Source organism: Amblyomma americanum, chromosome 3, assembly GCF_052857255.1.
Source record: "Amblyomma americanum isolate KBUSLIRL-KWMA chromosome 3, ASM5285725v1, whole genome shotgun sequence".
NCBI lineage: Eukaryota > Metazoa > Arthropoda > Arachnida > Ixodida > Ixodidae > Amblyomma > Amblyomma americanum.
The window spans coordinates 72,231,191-72,249,036 of NC_135499.1; the positions used below are offsets into that span (position 1 = coordinate 72,231,191).

At 46.1% G+C, this 17,846-nt stretch overlaps 1 protein-coding gene across 1 annotated transcript; it reads right to left on the reverse strand.

Annotated features, from left to right (window-relative positions):
* Window positions 1–2,031: 2,031 nt before the first annotated feature.
* Window positions 2,032–16,705, reverse strand: LOC144123826 (uncharacterized). The gene is made up of 7 exons (XM_077656566.1): window positions 16,594–16,705; window positions 15,065–15,078; window positions 14,776–14,876; window positions 12,178–12,283; window positions 11,381–11,545; window positions 4,477–4,602; window positions 2,032–2,350 (listed from the first exon to the last, which is right to left on the reverse strand). Exons 1-7 carry the CDS (start codon window positions 16,703–16,705, stop codon window positions 2,162–2,164), a joined length of 813 nt encoding a protein of 270 aa, XP_077512692.1. The 3' UTR covers window positions 2,032–2,161.
* Window positions 16,706–17,846: the final 1,141 nt, after the last annotated feature.

Sequence of the window (17,846 nt, forward strand, 5' to 3'; positions counted from 1 at the left end):
CCCCCCCCCCCGGGCAAAGTGATGCCAGCGTCATCTGTTCGGCGCCAGTAGCGAACATCGCCAACTAAATGGTTATTTTAATCGCGTTTTTAGAAAACTACACAGTACCAAAAGATTATGCGTAAACAAGGCAATTATAATGGCCAACGCTTCGTCTTCGCTGCAAAACGTAAGCTATAAAATGCTTCTTGCACTCACACCAGCCAGTTCTGAGGGCCATAGACAATGTGTTACGTACCGACCATTCTAAATCACGCGGTGATTTGTAGTGTTCAGCGCCAATCCGCGCATGGTGGCAACCATGAAAACAAAGCGTTTGTCCATATTTCCTGGGTTTCCTTCATCGCAATGATTCGGTGGCGCAGTTTGTCTCGCTTTACTCATTTCTGCCCTACAGTGTGGCAAGCAGACTGGCCAAACCAGCCGCAAGAAACCGGTTCAGGAGCTTAACACAAGTTTGCTTGAAGTAGTATGTTGAGAAAAACTGGTTTATTGTTGGTTTATGACAGCTTAACGTCAAAGCGACTGAAGCTACGAGGGACGCCGTAGCGAAGGGCTCCGGAAATTTCGACCACACGGTGGTCGAAATTTTGCGGGGTTAAAGAGCGGATCAATTTTGTTCCGCAGCAAACTACAACTTGCGCAGCCTTTGTACAGCAGAGCTATTTCTGTGAGGGCATCCAACACTCTCGTGGCGGTCCCAGGGCCGCTGTATACGTTCTGTACGAGTTTGCGCAGCACCGCAGGAATGGCGCTCCTGTGCTCCTGTAGTAAGATCTGTAACAGCAGCTCCCACTGTGTGCCGATTTATGAAGCATAATGCAAACTCTGCGTAATGATTCGTGTTTTCGGACACTACCAGATGATACTCGACACCAAAAATGTACACATGCCCGTGTATTTTTACATACCTTCTCCTCCGAACAGCTGCCCGCTATTATGTAAGCGTTTATAAGGCGTAATGAGAAAACATTCCGTTAATGCATTGACGCTCACATATGGGGAATAATTGATTTTGTACTTATTATTCATAAATTAGGAGGAGGGGGGGCGTGGCTCATACCACTCATGGAGCAATGGTGCAGCGGTTAATCTGTGTGCCACAGCACTGCAAAAGCAGGTGCCGCAACCGGTGGAGCTTGTAAGGCCATGGTTGCTCATCCTGAGCAACCCGTCGCGACCGATCATTAACTGAACTGCCATTAGTCATGGTGGCACTTTTGCTAGCAATCCAGCGGGGAGATCATGACGACGCCACAAAGTCACGTGACCTAGGTAACCCACCAAGGTTGCTTCTCCGGTGAGAGAGAGAGAGAAAACTTTATTGTCAAGAAGATGGGGATCTTCTTGGGTCACTTCAGCCGCTCCAGGTGGCCAGCAGTTTACGTTAGTCGGCTACCTCCTGTGCTCTTGCCGTGTCCCGAGCTGGCGAGAACAGCTTCCCATTTTTCAAGCGCGGGAGATGTGACAAGATCTGCCGGAGCCGGATCCTCCGTGCAGTCCCAGATTATGTGATTTTTCGGTCAAGACGCCGGATTTCCTGCAGAACGGGAGCCTTAATGCTTTCGCGTTAAAGGTGGCGGTGCCTGATGTTAAGAGGTCAAACTTTTCAGGCCCCGGCAAAGCAGGAACCCGGTGAACTAGACGGACCAAAAAAGAGCGATCCAGCTCCGCAGCACGCCGCACTGAAGCAGCCAGCGAAATAAGCTGCTTTGTAAAGTGCACATTATTTGCCACGAACAGTGAAGCTTGCCATAGATAAACAAGTGAAAATTGCGACTGCTATGACAGTTCGCACGTGAAATTCATACAAAAGAAGGCTTGTACACATGCGGTAGTGTAGTGAATGCAAAAAAAAACGACTCTAATTCCACGCATGCCACAAGGGAATCAGAGTGCGGAGTTTCTATCAGGCTTTAATGCTTTCTCTAAAATATCATGCTTTGTTCTCGAACTGCGAAATACATAAAACATTGAGCCTGTCGCTGCTTTACACAAAGCATCAAGTATTGCTTTACACTGCTGACACTCGTGGGAACAGAAAGGAGTAGGACAACCGAGTTTTAAACAAGAGCACTCCAGTTTCTGTAATGCATTGCGAGCTGAGAGGAACCAGCCCGATCTCGTGGCTGCTGCAGTAGCTCTGGACGGCCATCCTTTGTCATAACTTGGCCAATTCTGCTTTTGTTCGCGTCGTGAAGCCGAACGGCGTGGCCGCGCACTGGACGGTCGCCTGCCTGTACAGGTTGTAGTAGTGTATTCTGCTCTGCGGCTCCATCTCGTATCGCTCGAGGATGAACGTGAAGGGCGGTGCCATGGACTGCTGCAGCTGCCTCAGAATCAGGAACGCCTGCATTCAGCGAGAGTGCATGCCGCCACGGGAGTATTGTACGGAGCCATCCTTCGGCACATCCATTGACACTGCCTATCAATTGCATTCCCTTACAACAATTTCTTTAGACAGTCTTTAGACTGTCAATGAACATTTGTCTATTAAGCCTATAGACTAGCTACAGACAAATCCAAAAGGATGGGCTAAAGACAATACAAATCCTAGAGACAGTGTACAGAAAATCTATAGATTTATGGCCATACAGTTTTACTATGCTTTTGCCCATATACCGTCTATAGGCTGTAAATATACAACAGGAATTACCTATAGGAAGGCAATAGAGTATATATAAGTCTATCGGCTGTGGATCACTTTTATAAGAGTTAGCTGCATTACCTCAAAATACGGGCACACATTGCGCTCCCTACGCTACTTCTCTCTGCGGTTTGAATTTTAAAAGACGACTCCCTGCTCCTGTCTTCCGAACTAGGCGCACATATTTACGCAATTATGAAAATACGGAGCCCATTTCATTAGCTAAAATAGAGAGAAATTCTTACCCTTTTCATATTTTAAGCATGGTTTTCTGTATCCTTCCTTTATGGTTTCTGCACTAGACGTACCACTTCGTATGGAGTCTATGTTTTTCGAGTTTTCCGCATACGTTTTCTGCATAGGCTCCATATACCTCCATAAGGTTTCCATATGAGCCATGCAGAAAACGTGCATATTATGACAACCGTCATATGGAAAATATCACCAGGGCCCCAGAAGTTCAGTTGCCTATACGGCTAGCAGAAACGCTTCATGTGCGACGGATCTTGCTCCCTGAGTGTGCTTTCAGAGAAGTGATATTATCAACAATACTAAGGCTTTATAGCGCCTTCTTATATAGCTGTTAAGCTCATCACTGCTTTGAACGTATTTGGGGCAAGAAGAATTGCTGCTATGGTAAGAACAAGTCCCGCTCTGCTGCCCGTACATTAATGCAGCCTGAAATTTTTAACTGTCAGCTGAACAAACTGACTAAGTCCCGTCTGGATGGGCAATATCTTATTTGCAAATCGGTCAGAAGATCTCTCGCTGAGTAAGGAAGGAACACCGTTTCTATCACCGCTACTGCAAGTAGATTTGGCAACAAAACGTACGGGACAGTGCTTGGCTATGTCTAAATAAACCATGTCCCAGTGTGCAAATATACATGCCATTGCGCATGAATGCACAAAAAATATTCATAAACAGAAGCTCAGTAAGCGATTCACCATACAGAGCATGTGCTTGGGAAAAACAGATAATCAATAGCCACAAGCCATGCCGCCTTTTCTCATTTCATGGTAGTGGCGTCATTGATAAACTCATGTTCTTTACCATTAGAATTATTGTGCACGCTTTTACATGGCAAAGCTATTTCAGGTCTTAGAACTTATGGCGGAAGAGAGCCAGCTCAGACGTAAAATGTTTGGTAACATTTGTTTTCTGCTCCGTAGTTTTGTTAGGGATAAAACTGAACGAACTTGCCTGCTGTGAAGTTGCGAGGACCCACACTTTCCCTTGCAAAGCAAAACTTTTTGAAATTGTCTTAACAGCGTCCATGGACATCCACCACTGGTATTTGCATGTCATCCCAGAACAATGAATGTCAATGTTCTACTCCGCTATCCCTAGAACAGGGGCTGATGTCTGGCTGTTTCGCACCAGCAAAAGAGTCTGTCAATGCAGCGGGCCACTCAAGTCGTCAAGAGCTTCTTTTTTGTTTAGAACGGTTTAGCACAGCATTAGTAACCGCAAGCTTTTAGCTCTCTTGAACAACGTTTGAGAATTATGAAATAAAGAAGTATGTTTTCCATATTTAAAGATAATTCTAAATTAGCACTCGAGCTTTCAACTCCAGGCCCTTGCTGTGCTGTGGCTTTCTCTGTGCGAAAGTGTAGTTATTCTTTATGACACGAAAATATATTCCTGATATTCTGTTCAAGGGCAGCCATGCAAAAACATTTTTGTATGTAATCAGGCTGCACATATACACTGGTATTTCTCGACGCTGGCAGCATTTCGGATAGCTCTACCCTCCGACTCCTGCACTGACAGGTATTAAACGAAAGGGTGCGTTCTTTACAGACACTGCGCGACTGCATGTGACCAACCTTGGTGGCAAAAGTTTTCTCCACTTCAAAGAAAACGTCCTCCGTCAGGGTGTCGTCACCAGCGTAGCGTCTAGTCATCAGCGAAAAGTGTAGGCTGTGGACAAAGGCCGGAGTTACCGTGCATATCTGTGAAGACAACGTGAAGGCAAGGATTACCCAACGTCAGCCTGAGTCGCTTTGGGACGTTAAACTCCCATAAACTATCATTCCAACGTCAGACATATTTTGTCGCTTGAGCATTTGCCGCCCTTTTGTGTGCCGGGGTGTTTTCGGCCCGTAAAAACTCTGTTTTACGACTTCAGCGACAGCTGCCAAAGAGACGCTTCGCGTCCATGCGGCGTCAATATCTTTGTAAAACACCAGGTGCAATGCGCCGTGCTGACAGCTCAGAACGCCAATCACTGATTGATTTGAACACAATAACGTCACAAGGAATTCAAAAGAGCTTACTCATCGCGCTAATATGAATGTAGCAGCATAAACGCAACAAACAGCACTGCGCCGCTACGGTAGCTAAAAACTCGCCGACTGGCATCAGCATTTCGTACCACGCGAGCTATCGTTGGCATTGGCATTAGCACTCCGGTAAACATCCGGTAAACGTTTCTTGTGTATACATTTTTACATTTGCTTTCTATATCTACAGATTCAATTCAACTTTCTTTCTTGTACCTCATAATTATCCGTTGAGAAAAAAGCAAGGAAGCCACCCGCCGCGGTGGCTCAGTGGTTAGGGCGCTCGGCTACTGATCCGGAGCTCCCGGGTTCGAACCCGACCGCGGCGGCTGCGATCTTATGGAGGCAAAACGCTAAGGCGCCCGTGTACTGTGCGATGTCAGTGCACGGTAAAGATCCCCAGATGGTCGAAATTATTCCGGAGCCCTCCACTACGGCACCTCTTTCTTCCTTTCTTCTTTCACTCCCTCCTTTACCCCTTCCTTTACGGCGCGGTTAAGGTGTCCAACGATATCTGAGACAGATACTGCCCCGTTTCCTTGCCCTAAAAACCAATTATTAATATAATTAGTGTTTTCTCAAGAGAAAAGTTGCTTGCTCCAGTGTCGCTGAGGGGTACAAGGGCCGTGGTCTTAACAGCTCTTTCTGCTTTTCTGCATTTATGTTTTACCCCCAAGGCCGTGGGACTTCCGCTTCGTTTTTTAGTTATTTATTCTTGTACCTACATATCGCCGGGCGGGCATCGCAGTGGGAGGGGAGCGGGACGCCGTAAAATGGAGGAAAATTTGACGACACGAAAGTTGTACGTGCAATAAACACAAGTATCACATATATCGCCGCGATGGCCACTACAGTAGGGGGTATGGTAAAGTAGACAAACACTTCATTGCATCGAAGTTGCAAATAAAAAACACAGGCAACAAAAACGGGAAAACAAGCAAAGTGGACACAAGCAAGCGCAAAAATGTACAAAGCTATACATATCGACAAAGTGCATCGGAAAACCTTGCGCTATCAGCAGTTTCAATGACGTCAGGACGCAGCCGATTCCACTGACTGATAGTAGGTGTAAAAACAATTCTTATATACTGACGTGCGGGAAAAAATTTCTTTGATCTTTAAGCTACTGATCGCGTCACTCAAACACGTAACTCCATGCCCGTAAATATGAATTTTAATCTAACGGTGTTTCATTGTACAGTACATCCAGCAAAAATGTGAGGCGAAAAGTGAGGACAGTTCCACCCAGTTGAGTCGGCGTTTAAAATCAGATATGCTGCTTGTAAATTGGTAGACACTGGTTACAAAGCGAGGGGCGCGATTCTAAATAGCATCCAAGCTATTAATGACATGCTCTGTGTGGTGGTCCCACACAATGCAGGCGTATTCGAGGATAGGCCAGACATTTGTTATAAAGGGTGTTTCACATAAGGCTTTGCGCAACTTTTAAATATAGGCTTTTTGATTTGTAAGGGCGGCCTTTTTCGCCATAGCAATATCAGCGGTGGGGTACTACAGAATACAACAAGGGTTGCTAACTAGCAGGCTGGTTAAACTATAATGAATAGTTAGCGTTTTAATTAATAATTTTAGGCTCCTCAATTATTGAAAGGCATTGAGCGAACCGTAAGTAAAATTCATATCAGTTTTTAGAATTTCATAATCGCAGTACCCCCCGCTGCTGCAGCACAACAAATTTTGGCTATTTAGAAGAGTTACGTGCACTGGAGAGATTGCTTTGCCTTCAAGCTTCTTGAAAGCGCTCGTATTTTTTCGTGGCGTAGGCAAAATTTCTTGGACCACAGTGCTGAGGGTAACCACGTTTTCGAAATTCTGAAAGCTGATATGGATATTACTCCCGGTGGCCTACAGTCCTTTCAATAATTAATTACCCAACAGTAACAGTTAAGAACTTAACTATTCAATATTATTTAACCGACCTGCACTTAGCACGCCTTAGGTGTACTCTGATGTACTTCACCTCTGGAAATGCTACACCGAAAACAGCGATCCTGTAACTCAAAAAGCCAATTTTTACAAATTGTGTAAGGTCTTAGATGAAACACTGTAGATAACATTGCCTTAACGATCTGCAGAGCTTCCTTGAAATTAAGAACGCGACCTGCCTTCTGGGTTCTACAATGAACGTGATGATTCCGCGGAGAAGTTACGCATAAGCATTCATATTTGTTAACATGGGCGAGGGGCTGACCATTAATGTGGTAATGTGATTTGACGGGGTATCCCTTTCTGGTAAATCGCACTTAGCTGCACTTGGGAACGTTTAGAGACATAAGACGCTTTTGACACCGACTGGATAAACTATCGAGGTGTTACTGTAAAGCTAATTGGTCTAATTCATTTTTGATTTCTCTGTACAAAATACAGTCGTCTGAGTACAGTCTAATTTTTTATGTTATTCAGGAACCAAAATCGTTAATATAAATTACAAAAGAAGAGTTCCTAAGACTTCGCCCTGTGGTTTTTCGGATGACTCAGAAGCGGCAGCACATTCAGTTCCATTTATTATTACTTTCTGCGAACGGCCAGTGAGATGTTTTTGTAGTCAGAAAGGAACATTTCGAGGTAAATCGGGAGCGGATAGTTTATGAAAGAGAAGGGCGTGACAAAGATTATCCAATGCCTTCTGAAAATCAAGAAGAATGCAGCCACTCTGAAAATCGAGTGAGCCAAATATGTCTTCTGAAAATTAAGCTAGCTGTGTAACACAAGAGCTCCCTGATCTAAACTGATGCTGATAAGCAACAAAGAAATTGGTGTCATCAAGATCGGAAAAAAACTTCAGAGTACATTACACAGTCACGTCTTACACATGTGGCTTCTGCAGGTGATGCACACCTGTAGGAGCATTTCGCGGCCTGCAATACTCTTCCGGTATTCAGCGACTCCTAGATATTTGCAGAAAGACACAGAGATTAGAGGAGGAAAATGTTCAGGCCTCAGCCAGCTTTCCCTCTTAAACTGTCACGTGCGGGTGTGTGCCGCGAGTGGCTTTCTTCGCACGAAAGGGCAGTTCCTCTCTATAAGCAACCTGATTTATTTCGGGATAACTCGACATCTTTTATCTTTTTTTTGTACACTTATGGAGCTTCGCCCAGCGTAGCCGTCGCCGTCGGCGTAACCGGGCGCCGAAAGTAGACAAAAACATATATACTATCCTCGCGGGAGCATTAGCGTGCCGCCGCTCGATCAGAGGCTAGGCGCCACCTTCGACAGGGCGCAGCCGTTCACGCCCCGGAAGCAAAAGCTCATCGCTCAGTCGTACCCAACAATTCTGGACAAAAGCATTTATGAGTGGGAAACAGTTTATGAACGCTTTTCTTCTTTCATATAATCTAAGCTTTAAGTGTAAGAATTAATATATCCGCAGACCACCCGATGGCAGTCTCATTTTTTTTTCCTAATAATGTTTTTCCTATCGTCAAAAGCGTTCCCGATTGATTTTTTATGGCAGTCTTAAATGCTCGATGCGGCCATTAGAAACACATTAAAAGACAGATTTTGTTACATACAGAAGAATTGACCATTATCATCAATATTTCCATAACAGTATTTAAGAATTTCTCAATATTCAAAATTTTTGTCCGAGAATGCTGGCCATGTACAAAGCTGCGCTCAAATTTCGCATCCCTGAGTATCGTAATGGTCGGTGAATTATTGTTTCACTTCAGATTTAATTAGTCGTGATTTAATTGCAAGCGACGGTTAGTCTTCTCTGCTTCTATTTTCGCATGTCGCTTTTTACAGTGTTAATATATTTGACAGGAGACACTTCTTGGAGATCAAATGCTGAAATGTCTTACAAATGCTACGCAGTGTGCTCCAAAATAACAGCCTGTAACATTTATAGACCAGTGTATGAAAATGTGCGTGTAATTATAGAAAGTATATTTCTCCAGTGTTTTTATGTTCTCAGCGTTAATAGTGAGTGCAACTGTCTGATCGTCAATGGAAAAACATTGGGCTTTGACAATCAGCGCAGGAAAACAGACAGCACAGGTTAGCTGCAATAAATTGGCTTAGGGAGCCAAAAAGAGGTTTAAGAGTAAGGGAGGCGCTTAGTTAAATGCGGCTAAGAGCTTCTTAACGAAAGAGCGTGGTTTGTCTGCGGCACTTTTGTAGCTTCGCGACAAAGCGAAAAAATGTTTAGACTGATGGGAGTTGGTTGCATTGACCCATGAAACCACACCGGGTGAGTTTAGGAATGCCTCGTCGTTTTTTCTCCTAATAAGAAACTCCAGCTGAGGAAGATCTGTGAATGCTGAAATCATGCCTATTCAAGAATGCCGCTAAAAAATTTTCCTTTGCGTATGCGTCATTTTTTTTTGTTCTGCTAGCCAATGACGCAATCACGGTTAAGAGTTAAAAATCGGCAGCAACAATTTGGTTCCATACTTTGATGATGATGAAGATAATAGTGAATTTTTATGGCACAAGGGCATCTGCGGCCAAAGAGCGCCATGGCACAAGGTATTTTTCGTTTCGCTCAAGGAGGGGCCAAAAACCCATTTCCCAAGCATTTCACCGTGCTTAGGCCGAGCACCAGGCAAGGGGAAGCTGGCGGCACTGGGGATGATACCCCGCGCCTCCCGCACGAGAGGTGGAAGTTCAGCCATTAGGCCACCGCTGCGGTGGGTCCACATTTTGAGGAAGTCTGAGGGCAAATGGAAGTTGGCCAGCATCGATATATATCACGGTGTTCTGATGACAAACAGGATATTTACACTGTCAACAGTGCTTTTAAAAGCTACAAAATTGTCAAGAACTGAAAATAATTGCGGAATTCTGCACCACAGATCTATTTCGCACATAAACGGTTGTTTTTCGAAACAGCTTCCAACTGGTGATCATGGAGCGGTGGCTCAGCGGTTATGGCGCTCGGCTGCTGACTTCAAAGACTAGGGTTCGAACCAAGCCGTGGCGGTAGAATTTCGATGGAGGCTAAATTCTAGAGGCCCATGTACTAGGCAGTGTCATGCGCATTAAAGAACCCCAGGTGGTCGAAATTTCTTGAGCCCTTCACTAGTGTCCCTCATAGAAAATGAAAATTGGTTGTTGGGGGACGGAACCGGCGCAGCATCTGTCTCGCATCTTAGCGCACACCTGAACCGCGCCGTAAGGGAAGAGATAAAGGAGGAACTAAGAGAAGAAAGGAAGAAAGAGGTGCCGTGGTGGACGGCTCCGGAATAATTTCGACCACCGGGGTATCTTTAACCTGCACTGACATCGCACACCACACGGGTGCCTTTGCGTTTCGCCTCCATCGAAACGCGGCCGCCGCGGTCGGATTGGAACCCGGGTACTCCCGGTCAACTTTGGGACGTTAAACCCCCACATACGCTGATCACGGAGTCATTTTCGCTATAGACATCACGAATTTCAAATTCAATGGCGGGAAAAACTTCAAATGCAATTTTTTCAGTAATGAAGGCGTCTTTTCTTGCCGAACTTAAGTAACCATAGCCGAAAAGAGTCACAGAGTCGAATTTTGGTAAAAGGGTACAGACACAAAATTTCGAACGCAAACGGCGTAAGGTTGTAGCAAGTTACAGCAGCAGGCGTTGATTGAATCATATTTTAATATGATTTTGAATGTTTTCCAAAGACCCGCTCGGCGTTTGTACCCGAATAAAGTGACGTCAAGACGCACTTGTCCGAATTTTTGTGACGTCACCGAACCCAGTGGTTAGTCATAGTAACAACGAGGGCTTGTCGGTAACGCCGACGTCATCAGACTGCACTACCCCAGGTTGGCAGGTCGACCGTGACCTTTTGGTGCACTACAGAGCTGGCGCCAACCGAGGCCGAAACTGCCGATACAAAATCATTTGTAACTATTCCTTAACGCGTCGCACTGATTATAGGGCGCAATTTCATGATTACTAGGCCCGTTGACATCTTCCAAATTGGACACCCAAAGAATTGGAGGAAACACTTGACCTCCGCTTTAAGGGAATGTCGCGATAACGTGACGGTTTAATTGCCATATATGCACAACGTCATTAGCTACTTTCCAGTCATAGATCCCTGGGAGTCCCCATACCATTCCTGAAGCAGTGCTTCAGTGGTTAAGCGATGCCCCACAGCGCTGCGATGGCAGGTGCTACCTGCGGTGGGCCTCGTGCGGCCCAGGTTGTTCTTGCCGAGCGGCCAATCATTAACGGCACCTGCCACAGTTGGAAGTGTGCTCACTACCCGGTGGGCCGGTTTGATGACGCCGCAAGGTCACGTGACCTAGGTGGCCCATCGGCTTCCTAGGTTGCTCTCTGGGCTCCGCCTGCCAGAGCCAAGCTCGTGATTTTTCGCTCACAACCCCGACGCCGATTTTCTGTGTAAAGGGGCTTTTAACGCTATGGCGTCAAAATTTTTTTGTGTGTACCTCTTTCAGAACAATATTTGGACGAGTATGCCGACGCATCTTACTCACATGCGTTATGTTTAAAGGGATATCGAAGCAGGCGCTCTGTGCCGCGAAGCTGATCACGGTGTTCTCGGGGCAGCGCCTCGCCATTAGCGTCATGGATACGGCCACAGACCGATGGCCGGTCGCCGTCCTCAGAGGTCCGACCAGATCTTTGTCGATTACGGAACTCTGAAAAGAAAGGCGTCTCTCTGAGAAGCGCCCAACAGGAACCGCACGCTGTATTTTGCTCCATCATTCGTGAATCGCGCATGAAAAGCTCCTTGCTTGCCGCTACATAAAACTAAAAGGAGTTTCATGAAACTTGTGAGCCTTAAAATGTAAAATAGCTGTCAAGTATTCATGCGTAAAAATGATTTCCAACGTCAGGAGACCAAATTAATGCTTTCAAAAAAATTTTTCCCGCATATGCGTGCTCAAATCAACCCTGCGAAAAAATGGTGTGAGGATCTAGTGTCACTGTTATACAAATACGATCACTCAGCGCTAAGCAGTGCAGAGTTACCTTCGTATTAAAAGCTGGTGTTAGATACTCATGCTCGTGGCATTCATTGAAATCTAAATTGTATCAACATAGACAAATAAAGTGGGGTCAAACTTGCGATTCGGTTCACTCAGACAATTTACTTTTATTATTTAAGCCATACTTTCTGGATAAAAAATTTAGAACATGCGACGTAAAACATTTACCGCAGTTAACATTTACTCAAGAATGTTGCTCCAGTGTGCGCGTTCAGTGACCCGCCATTTGTGCTGAAAAAACATAGAGTGAGCCAATTTGAGCTCCAGTGCACCAAACTCACCAAGTTCTCTTCGCCTAATTTCTTCGAGTAAAAGTTGTCAACATAAGGATGGGTAAATATGCGGCTGATTCCCGATACCCGGTAGACAAAAGTGACTGACGGCTTTCTGCGCATGGAAAAGAAAATTGAATATTAGAAAGTTTCAACACTCTACATTATAAAGCATACAGAACAGTATATGCGTGTGTGCATATGGTGTTTGATGTGTGTTGAAGAGCGGCAGTTTGTTTCCTTTCCATATTTATAATGTGATATAGCACTCCACATTTAGAGCATGCGCTTATCGCTAACTGGGGCCTGAGAAAGAGGGAGAAAGAAAGATGTTGGCGGGCGCTTTTCTGGATGCTAGGAACAGCAATTAGAATATAGGCTCATTTCTTCAAACGTGAGGGACGCTCATCTGCATCTCTATAGAGAAGTAGCCAATCAAGAGCCTGCCTTTTGGATCGCATCTCTCTCTATAGCGAATGTGTAGCTTTAAATTTGCAAGTTCATTTGCCTTTGCGAAAACTTGAATGTTGAGACCAAGCAGAAACTTGGGAAATATCTATTCGCACGAGTATTATTCTAATGCTTGCAGTGTAAGTCGGCTATTGTAACTTTTATTTCTTCGTGTTCAGTTCGGGTGTCAACAACTACGCATCTCTGAAGTAGACATAGGGCGCAGCTCTTGGCAGAAAGCAACAAGGAAGGCTGTATTCTTCCTCTTGGTAACGTGACTCGTCGAGCAGCTTGCACGACAGCATCAACTACAAACAGCGTTGCGACTAGCATCGGTTGAACACTTTGTGTCGTAGTCCATTGTGCCGTCGACTCAATACTCTATTAGATACCCAATGTGGAACATCTACTGGCCGTTCAACCATGAAACACCTAACGAAAATTAGTGGGGATAAAAAAGTCGGCAGGGACAGTTAAGACTGCTCACGTGTGCGAAATCGTAAGGCAGCCCGCTCACTTCGTGAACGTAGTCACCGCGTGCTGCGGCGTGATGTAACCCAATATCACGCAGCTGGCAGTTCTACCTCTGCAGGGCTCTACGTAGCCGCCGCACCCCTTCTGATCTACACGCTAAGTTCGTGAAGGCCGTCGCCGTCTTACCGCGGCCCGCGCCCCCCTCCCCGACTAACTGCCGCCTCACGTTGCATTCGGATGCTCCGACCAACTGCAAGAGGTCATTCTCAACTTTACATTCATAGATCGCTGGGAGTCTTCATACCACTCATAGCGCAGTAATATATACAGCGGTTAAGCGGTGCGCCACTGCTCCGCGATGGCAAGGGCTGCCACCGGTAGGCAATGCACGATCCAGGTTGCTCTTCCCGAGCAACCTCGCGTGACCAATCATTAATTTAACCGTCATCTGCCAGGTGTCATGACGACGAAATCTTTTATGGGCATCATCGAGTGTTAACACACACACAAACAAACACACCGGCTGGTTTTCACTCAATGGCGCAAAACTCGAACTTTTCACCCTGCTCGCGCGTAGAGAATTTACAAGCATATCTGTACCGTCCCCACTCCTCACATTTCATGAAGGCGCACTTGAGACCCACGTGCGCCGCACCCTCGTAAATAATGAACACGTTAAGCAGTACTCCCACACTGTGGAGAACTCCGCCCCACTCCAGCGAACGTGCATGACTTCGACGGCCGGCCGAGCTCCATACCCTACGGCCAATTCACATGGGCAGCTAGGGGTCGATAGGTGCATAATTAGATACGTTAAGAATAGGGGGACCTTAGTGGTTATGGGGGAAGGGAATAGGGGGCGCCAGTGCGCATGCACAGAACAGTAACACGAGAGTCGCTATGGCCCTGCGGCTGCGCACTGGCGCACCGCTATTCCCCTCTACTCCCAATCGATAGGGGCCTCTCGTCTAACATTCGCTACTGTTACCAAAAAAACCGCCGGCTAAGAGAAGGGACGCCACGTGGACGTCCCGTAGAGCACGAGCTTTGTCCGCACAAGCAAGGTTTCCTTCCCGCCGCCCTCAAATTCGTGACGTTGCCGTCACGTGATGCCCTGTCGCCACGTACTGAGGAGGAATACATCGTCCGTGTGAATCCCGCACAATCATAAAACTGCCCTTTGCAGTGCCTGAGGTAATCGCCCCTCCAAAAGAAGCAAAGCCGAGAAGCTGGCTGCCTGTCGAAACAATGCAGCGCAAGAACACACAGTAGCCACGAGAACAGAGCAAGAGGTCCGAATAATCCACGGAGAAGGCGGACAGACAGTTCCTGCAACAGGAGAGGCCTAGGGGTCAAGAGACACCGAAGAGTTCGCCCTCACTGCCAGCGCAGCGGACATTTCGACGCTCATTTCTAGCCACATGAGCCTATGCGGAACTCATCATTCCGGCATCAGCAACAACGGCCACGCGCGGATATAAGAGGATCACGAGCCGACGCCGAGAGAGACGCAGACACACACCGAAATCGATAGAACCATTCGTTGGCACCTAGCTGCTGTGCTGCGCGCGGACCAGATATCAGTTGGATGCTCAAACACGTGCTGAATATGTACACGTAAGCTGGTACTTCGTGTGTTCTTTACCAACGCTCACTGCTTTTTTACCGTCTTTGTGTCCATACCTGGCCACATCCAGCATTAAGGACCTCAAAGCCTGCCGGTTTCCGGTGAACACGTCGTACCTGATGAGGCCGTGGTACAATTGAATTTCATCAGATAGAACCTGTGTGGAAAGACAGAATAGTACAGATAGTAATATAGACAGCGGTTTCACCCATGCAGCTATGCTACAGCGAAGGAGACAAAGTGCGCGACACGAAATTACATTATTTTCCATCAACATCACGTAGATTGGTTTTCATCGTCGCTATATAGTTTGCCCGAACAGATAATGCTTCGGAAGGTTCTCACTTGAAGTGAGCCCCCTGTAAGAGTAACGGGCATTTTTATTTGTGGAAAAAGGCCCCTCAACAGCAACATTGATCAAGTGGTCTCTTTTTTGTTAGGTCTGGCATCCTTCTGGTAGCTTCTATGTCTGTTAATTATGGTTAATTTTGAGATAAACAATGGTAGTTGATAACTGACGCGTGACGATTCCTACAATTTGAAACTCCCGATCTTCATCTTGCTACCGTGGCGCTCCTACTTTAGTATTCAGCTTTGCTGTGCCTCCTTCAGCAGAGTATACTGAACGTTGATAAAATATATCAAGCATTTACACAAGCCTCACGATGTGGCTTACGGCCTGCTTCGCCGGCTTGCGATATAATATCAAATTCAAAGTATCAGTACCTCTAACCTCACGTTTCTTGTCTGTCTCCGGTAAAAGAGACGCAAAAACAGTTGCGCAAGGTACGAAGTCGGACAAGCAGGTTAAACAAATTATTGCGCTGTGGCTCGCATTTCGGTGCGCGCGCGAACACGACAGTCGCTGTTATTGCTGTCAACAGAGTCGACACCTTCTGAGGCAATCAGCGCCGCAGCTTGCTGCGTAAATATAGGATTGACATCTGCATTAATGAGTGCGTTCTGCATAGCAGAAACGAGACATGAAACACGTACGCAGGACCAGCGCTCACTGGCAACTGACGTTCACTTCACGCGCGGCGAAATACGAGGGGGAAAAAACAAATTCTTGATTTTAAAGGCGCCAAAAAACAGAATGGAACACGAAGGGAGGCGACAGGACGAAGTACATGTCTTCGTGCTGACCCTCTTTGCTTCACACTGGCTTTTGGCGCCTTTAAAATCAAGAACGAAAAGCAACTAACTGACCCAAATTCAGTTTTTCTTTAAAAGGAACAGAACATGATAAAACACAGCGCTTAGAAACGGGAAAAGGAAGCGACGACACATACAGTCTATGATCATGGAAGACAGTTGGGCTAGTTGGTGTGTATTCGTTAGTGACTGCTACATTGCTACTAGCGTGGAAAGCACAAGGACAGAGGCAAAAGGAACAGACGAGACAGCACGCTAGACTTCAACTGACGTTTAATGCACACGTAACAGATTTTAACACTTGCTTTCGGCGCATGCTCAGGAGACTGTGCCCCCGCCCCCATCCACTTTATCAAGAAGCAGGTTGTCAAAACAAGGAATAAACATTTAAACCAAATTGATGCACAAGTTTTTCAACAGATAGATTATCTCCTTTTTTGTGAGGGCTACTGAGGGTGTGCTCACGCACTTGTCCCCTGCCTTGTCAATGCAAAATGCCTCAAATATTTCCCTGTCACCCTGCCTATGAAGCCGCCTCAGCACTCTGGTGTGTCTAAAGAGTGGAACACATTTTTCTTCATTACCGCCTGCTGTTTTTATTTTGCATTTGCGGCAATGTGCGGCCAAATGGCCTCCGGCCATCAGAGCTGCGACTGTAGACCGGTGTTTTCGTAGCCTTTCATTAAGGCACTGGCCTGTTTGGCCAATATAACACTTACCACAGGTCTGTGGGAACAGGTACACTACACCGATGGTGCAGTTCACAAACCGCGTGGCGTGTTTTGTTGCGCAGGTTTTTGCCTGGTAAGCATTGTTCACCATTCGGCACATCCTAGACAGCTTTTGTGGGGCTGTCAAAACGACACGGATGCCGCACTTTCCCGCAGCCTTTTTGAGGCGATGGGACAAGTTGTGCATGTAGGGCACCGGCACCGGACGTCCCCCCGGGCCGTCATTGCAGCAGCCTGCTGTCTTGCGTCCCTGCCGGAGCTCTTTAATAAGGCTCTCAGCGACGGACGCGAGTATGCTGTCAGGGAAGCCAGCGCTACGCAGACGGAGGACCTGCTGTTCAACACTCACGTTCACTTTGTGTTCACAGGACTTCTGAAGAGCGGCTCTTAGGCAGTTCAGTGCTATCCCTCTTTTTACGGTTCTCGAATGGGCCGAATTATAGCTAAGAACAGGCTTTTTTGAACGAGGGAAGTATGTCCAGCATAGTGATCTACTACTAAAGCTAATGCTGAGGTCAAGGTAACGTAAGCAACCCTCATCAGGAACCTCACGAGTAAAACTCAGACCCTTACCACATTCTTGGAAAGCACTAAAAACACACGAATTAAAAACGGATCATCCAGAGTCAACAAGTTAAGGTGTTTTTGTAGAAACTTGGAAAGCTGTCCTTGCCAGCAGAGTTTCGGAACTCCAATCAAGTAATAGACTTCCTTTCGAGACATGAACAAACCTGTGATGCGCTTTATGCTTTTTCCGTTGACGTAGTAGATCTTTTTTACTCTATACCACAGACACAACTCTGCACAGCGGTCAGAGAGCGCATTGATGCGCTGGGTGTGACTCTCTTCCAAAATTCATCTGGGATTTCAGTAGATAACTTTTTAGAATTGCTTAGCTTTTACCTTTCTTCTACACTTGTTGAGTTTGACAATGCTTCTTACTTGCAGAAGCAAGGCATATGTATTGGTTCGCGTATTGCACCGGTTTTAAGCGACTTGTTTTTAGCGTCTATTGACAAAGAAATTTTTTCGCGTGTGGACAAGACTTTTGTTGCAAAAATTTTTAGATACGTTGATGATTATCTTGTTTTAAAAAGTGTGTCGCCTGATGGAAGAGATGACATGGTCCAGAGTGTTTTTAGTGTTTTCCAAGAATGTGGTAAGGGTCTGAGTTTTACTCGTGAGGTTCCTGATGAGGGTTGCTTACGTTACCTTGACCTCAGCATTAGCTTTAGTAGTAG

Bases quoted from the DNA above. Each gene is read 5' to 3' on its own strand.
- LOC144123826 (XM_077656566.1), bottom strand. From the start codon at position 16,705: ATGTGCCGAATGGTGAACAATGCTTACCAGGCAAAAACCTGCGCAACA. The intron at 12,284-14,775 runs GTATGGACACAA...TTCCATGCGCAG, and splicing joins TTAATGCTGGATGTGGCCAG to AAAGCCGTCAGTCACTTTTG. The intron at 2,351-4,476 runs GTTGGTCACATG...CGCTGAATGCAG, and splicing joins AGAAAACTTTTGCCACCAAG to GCGTTCCTGATTCTGAGGCA.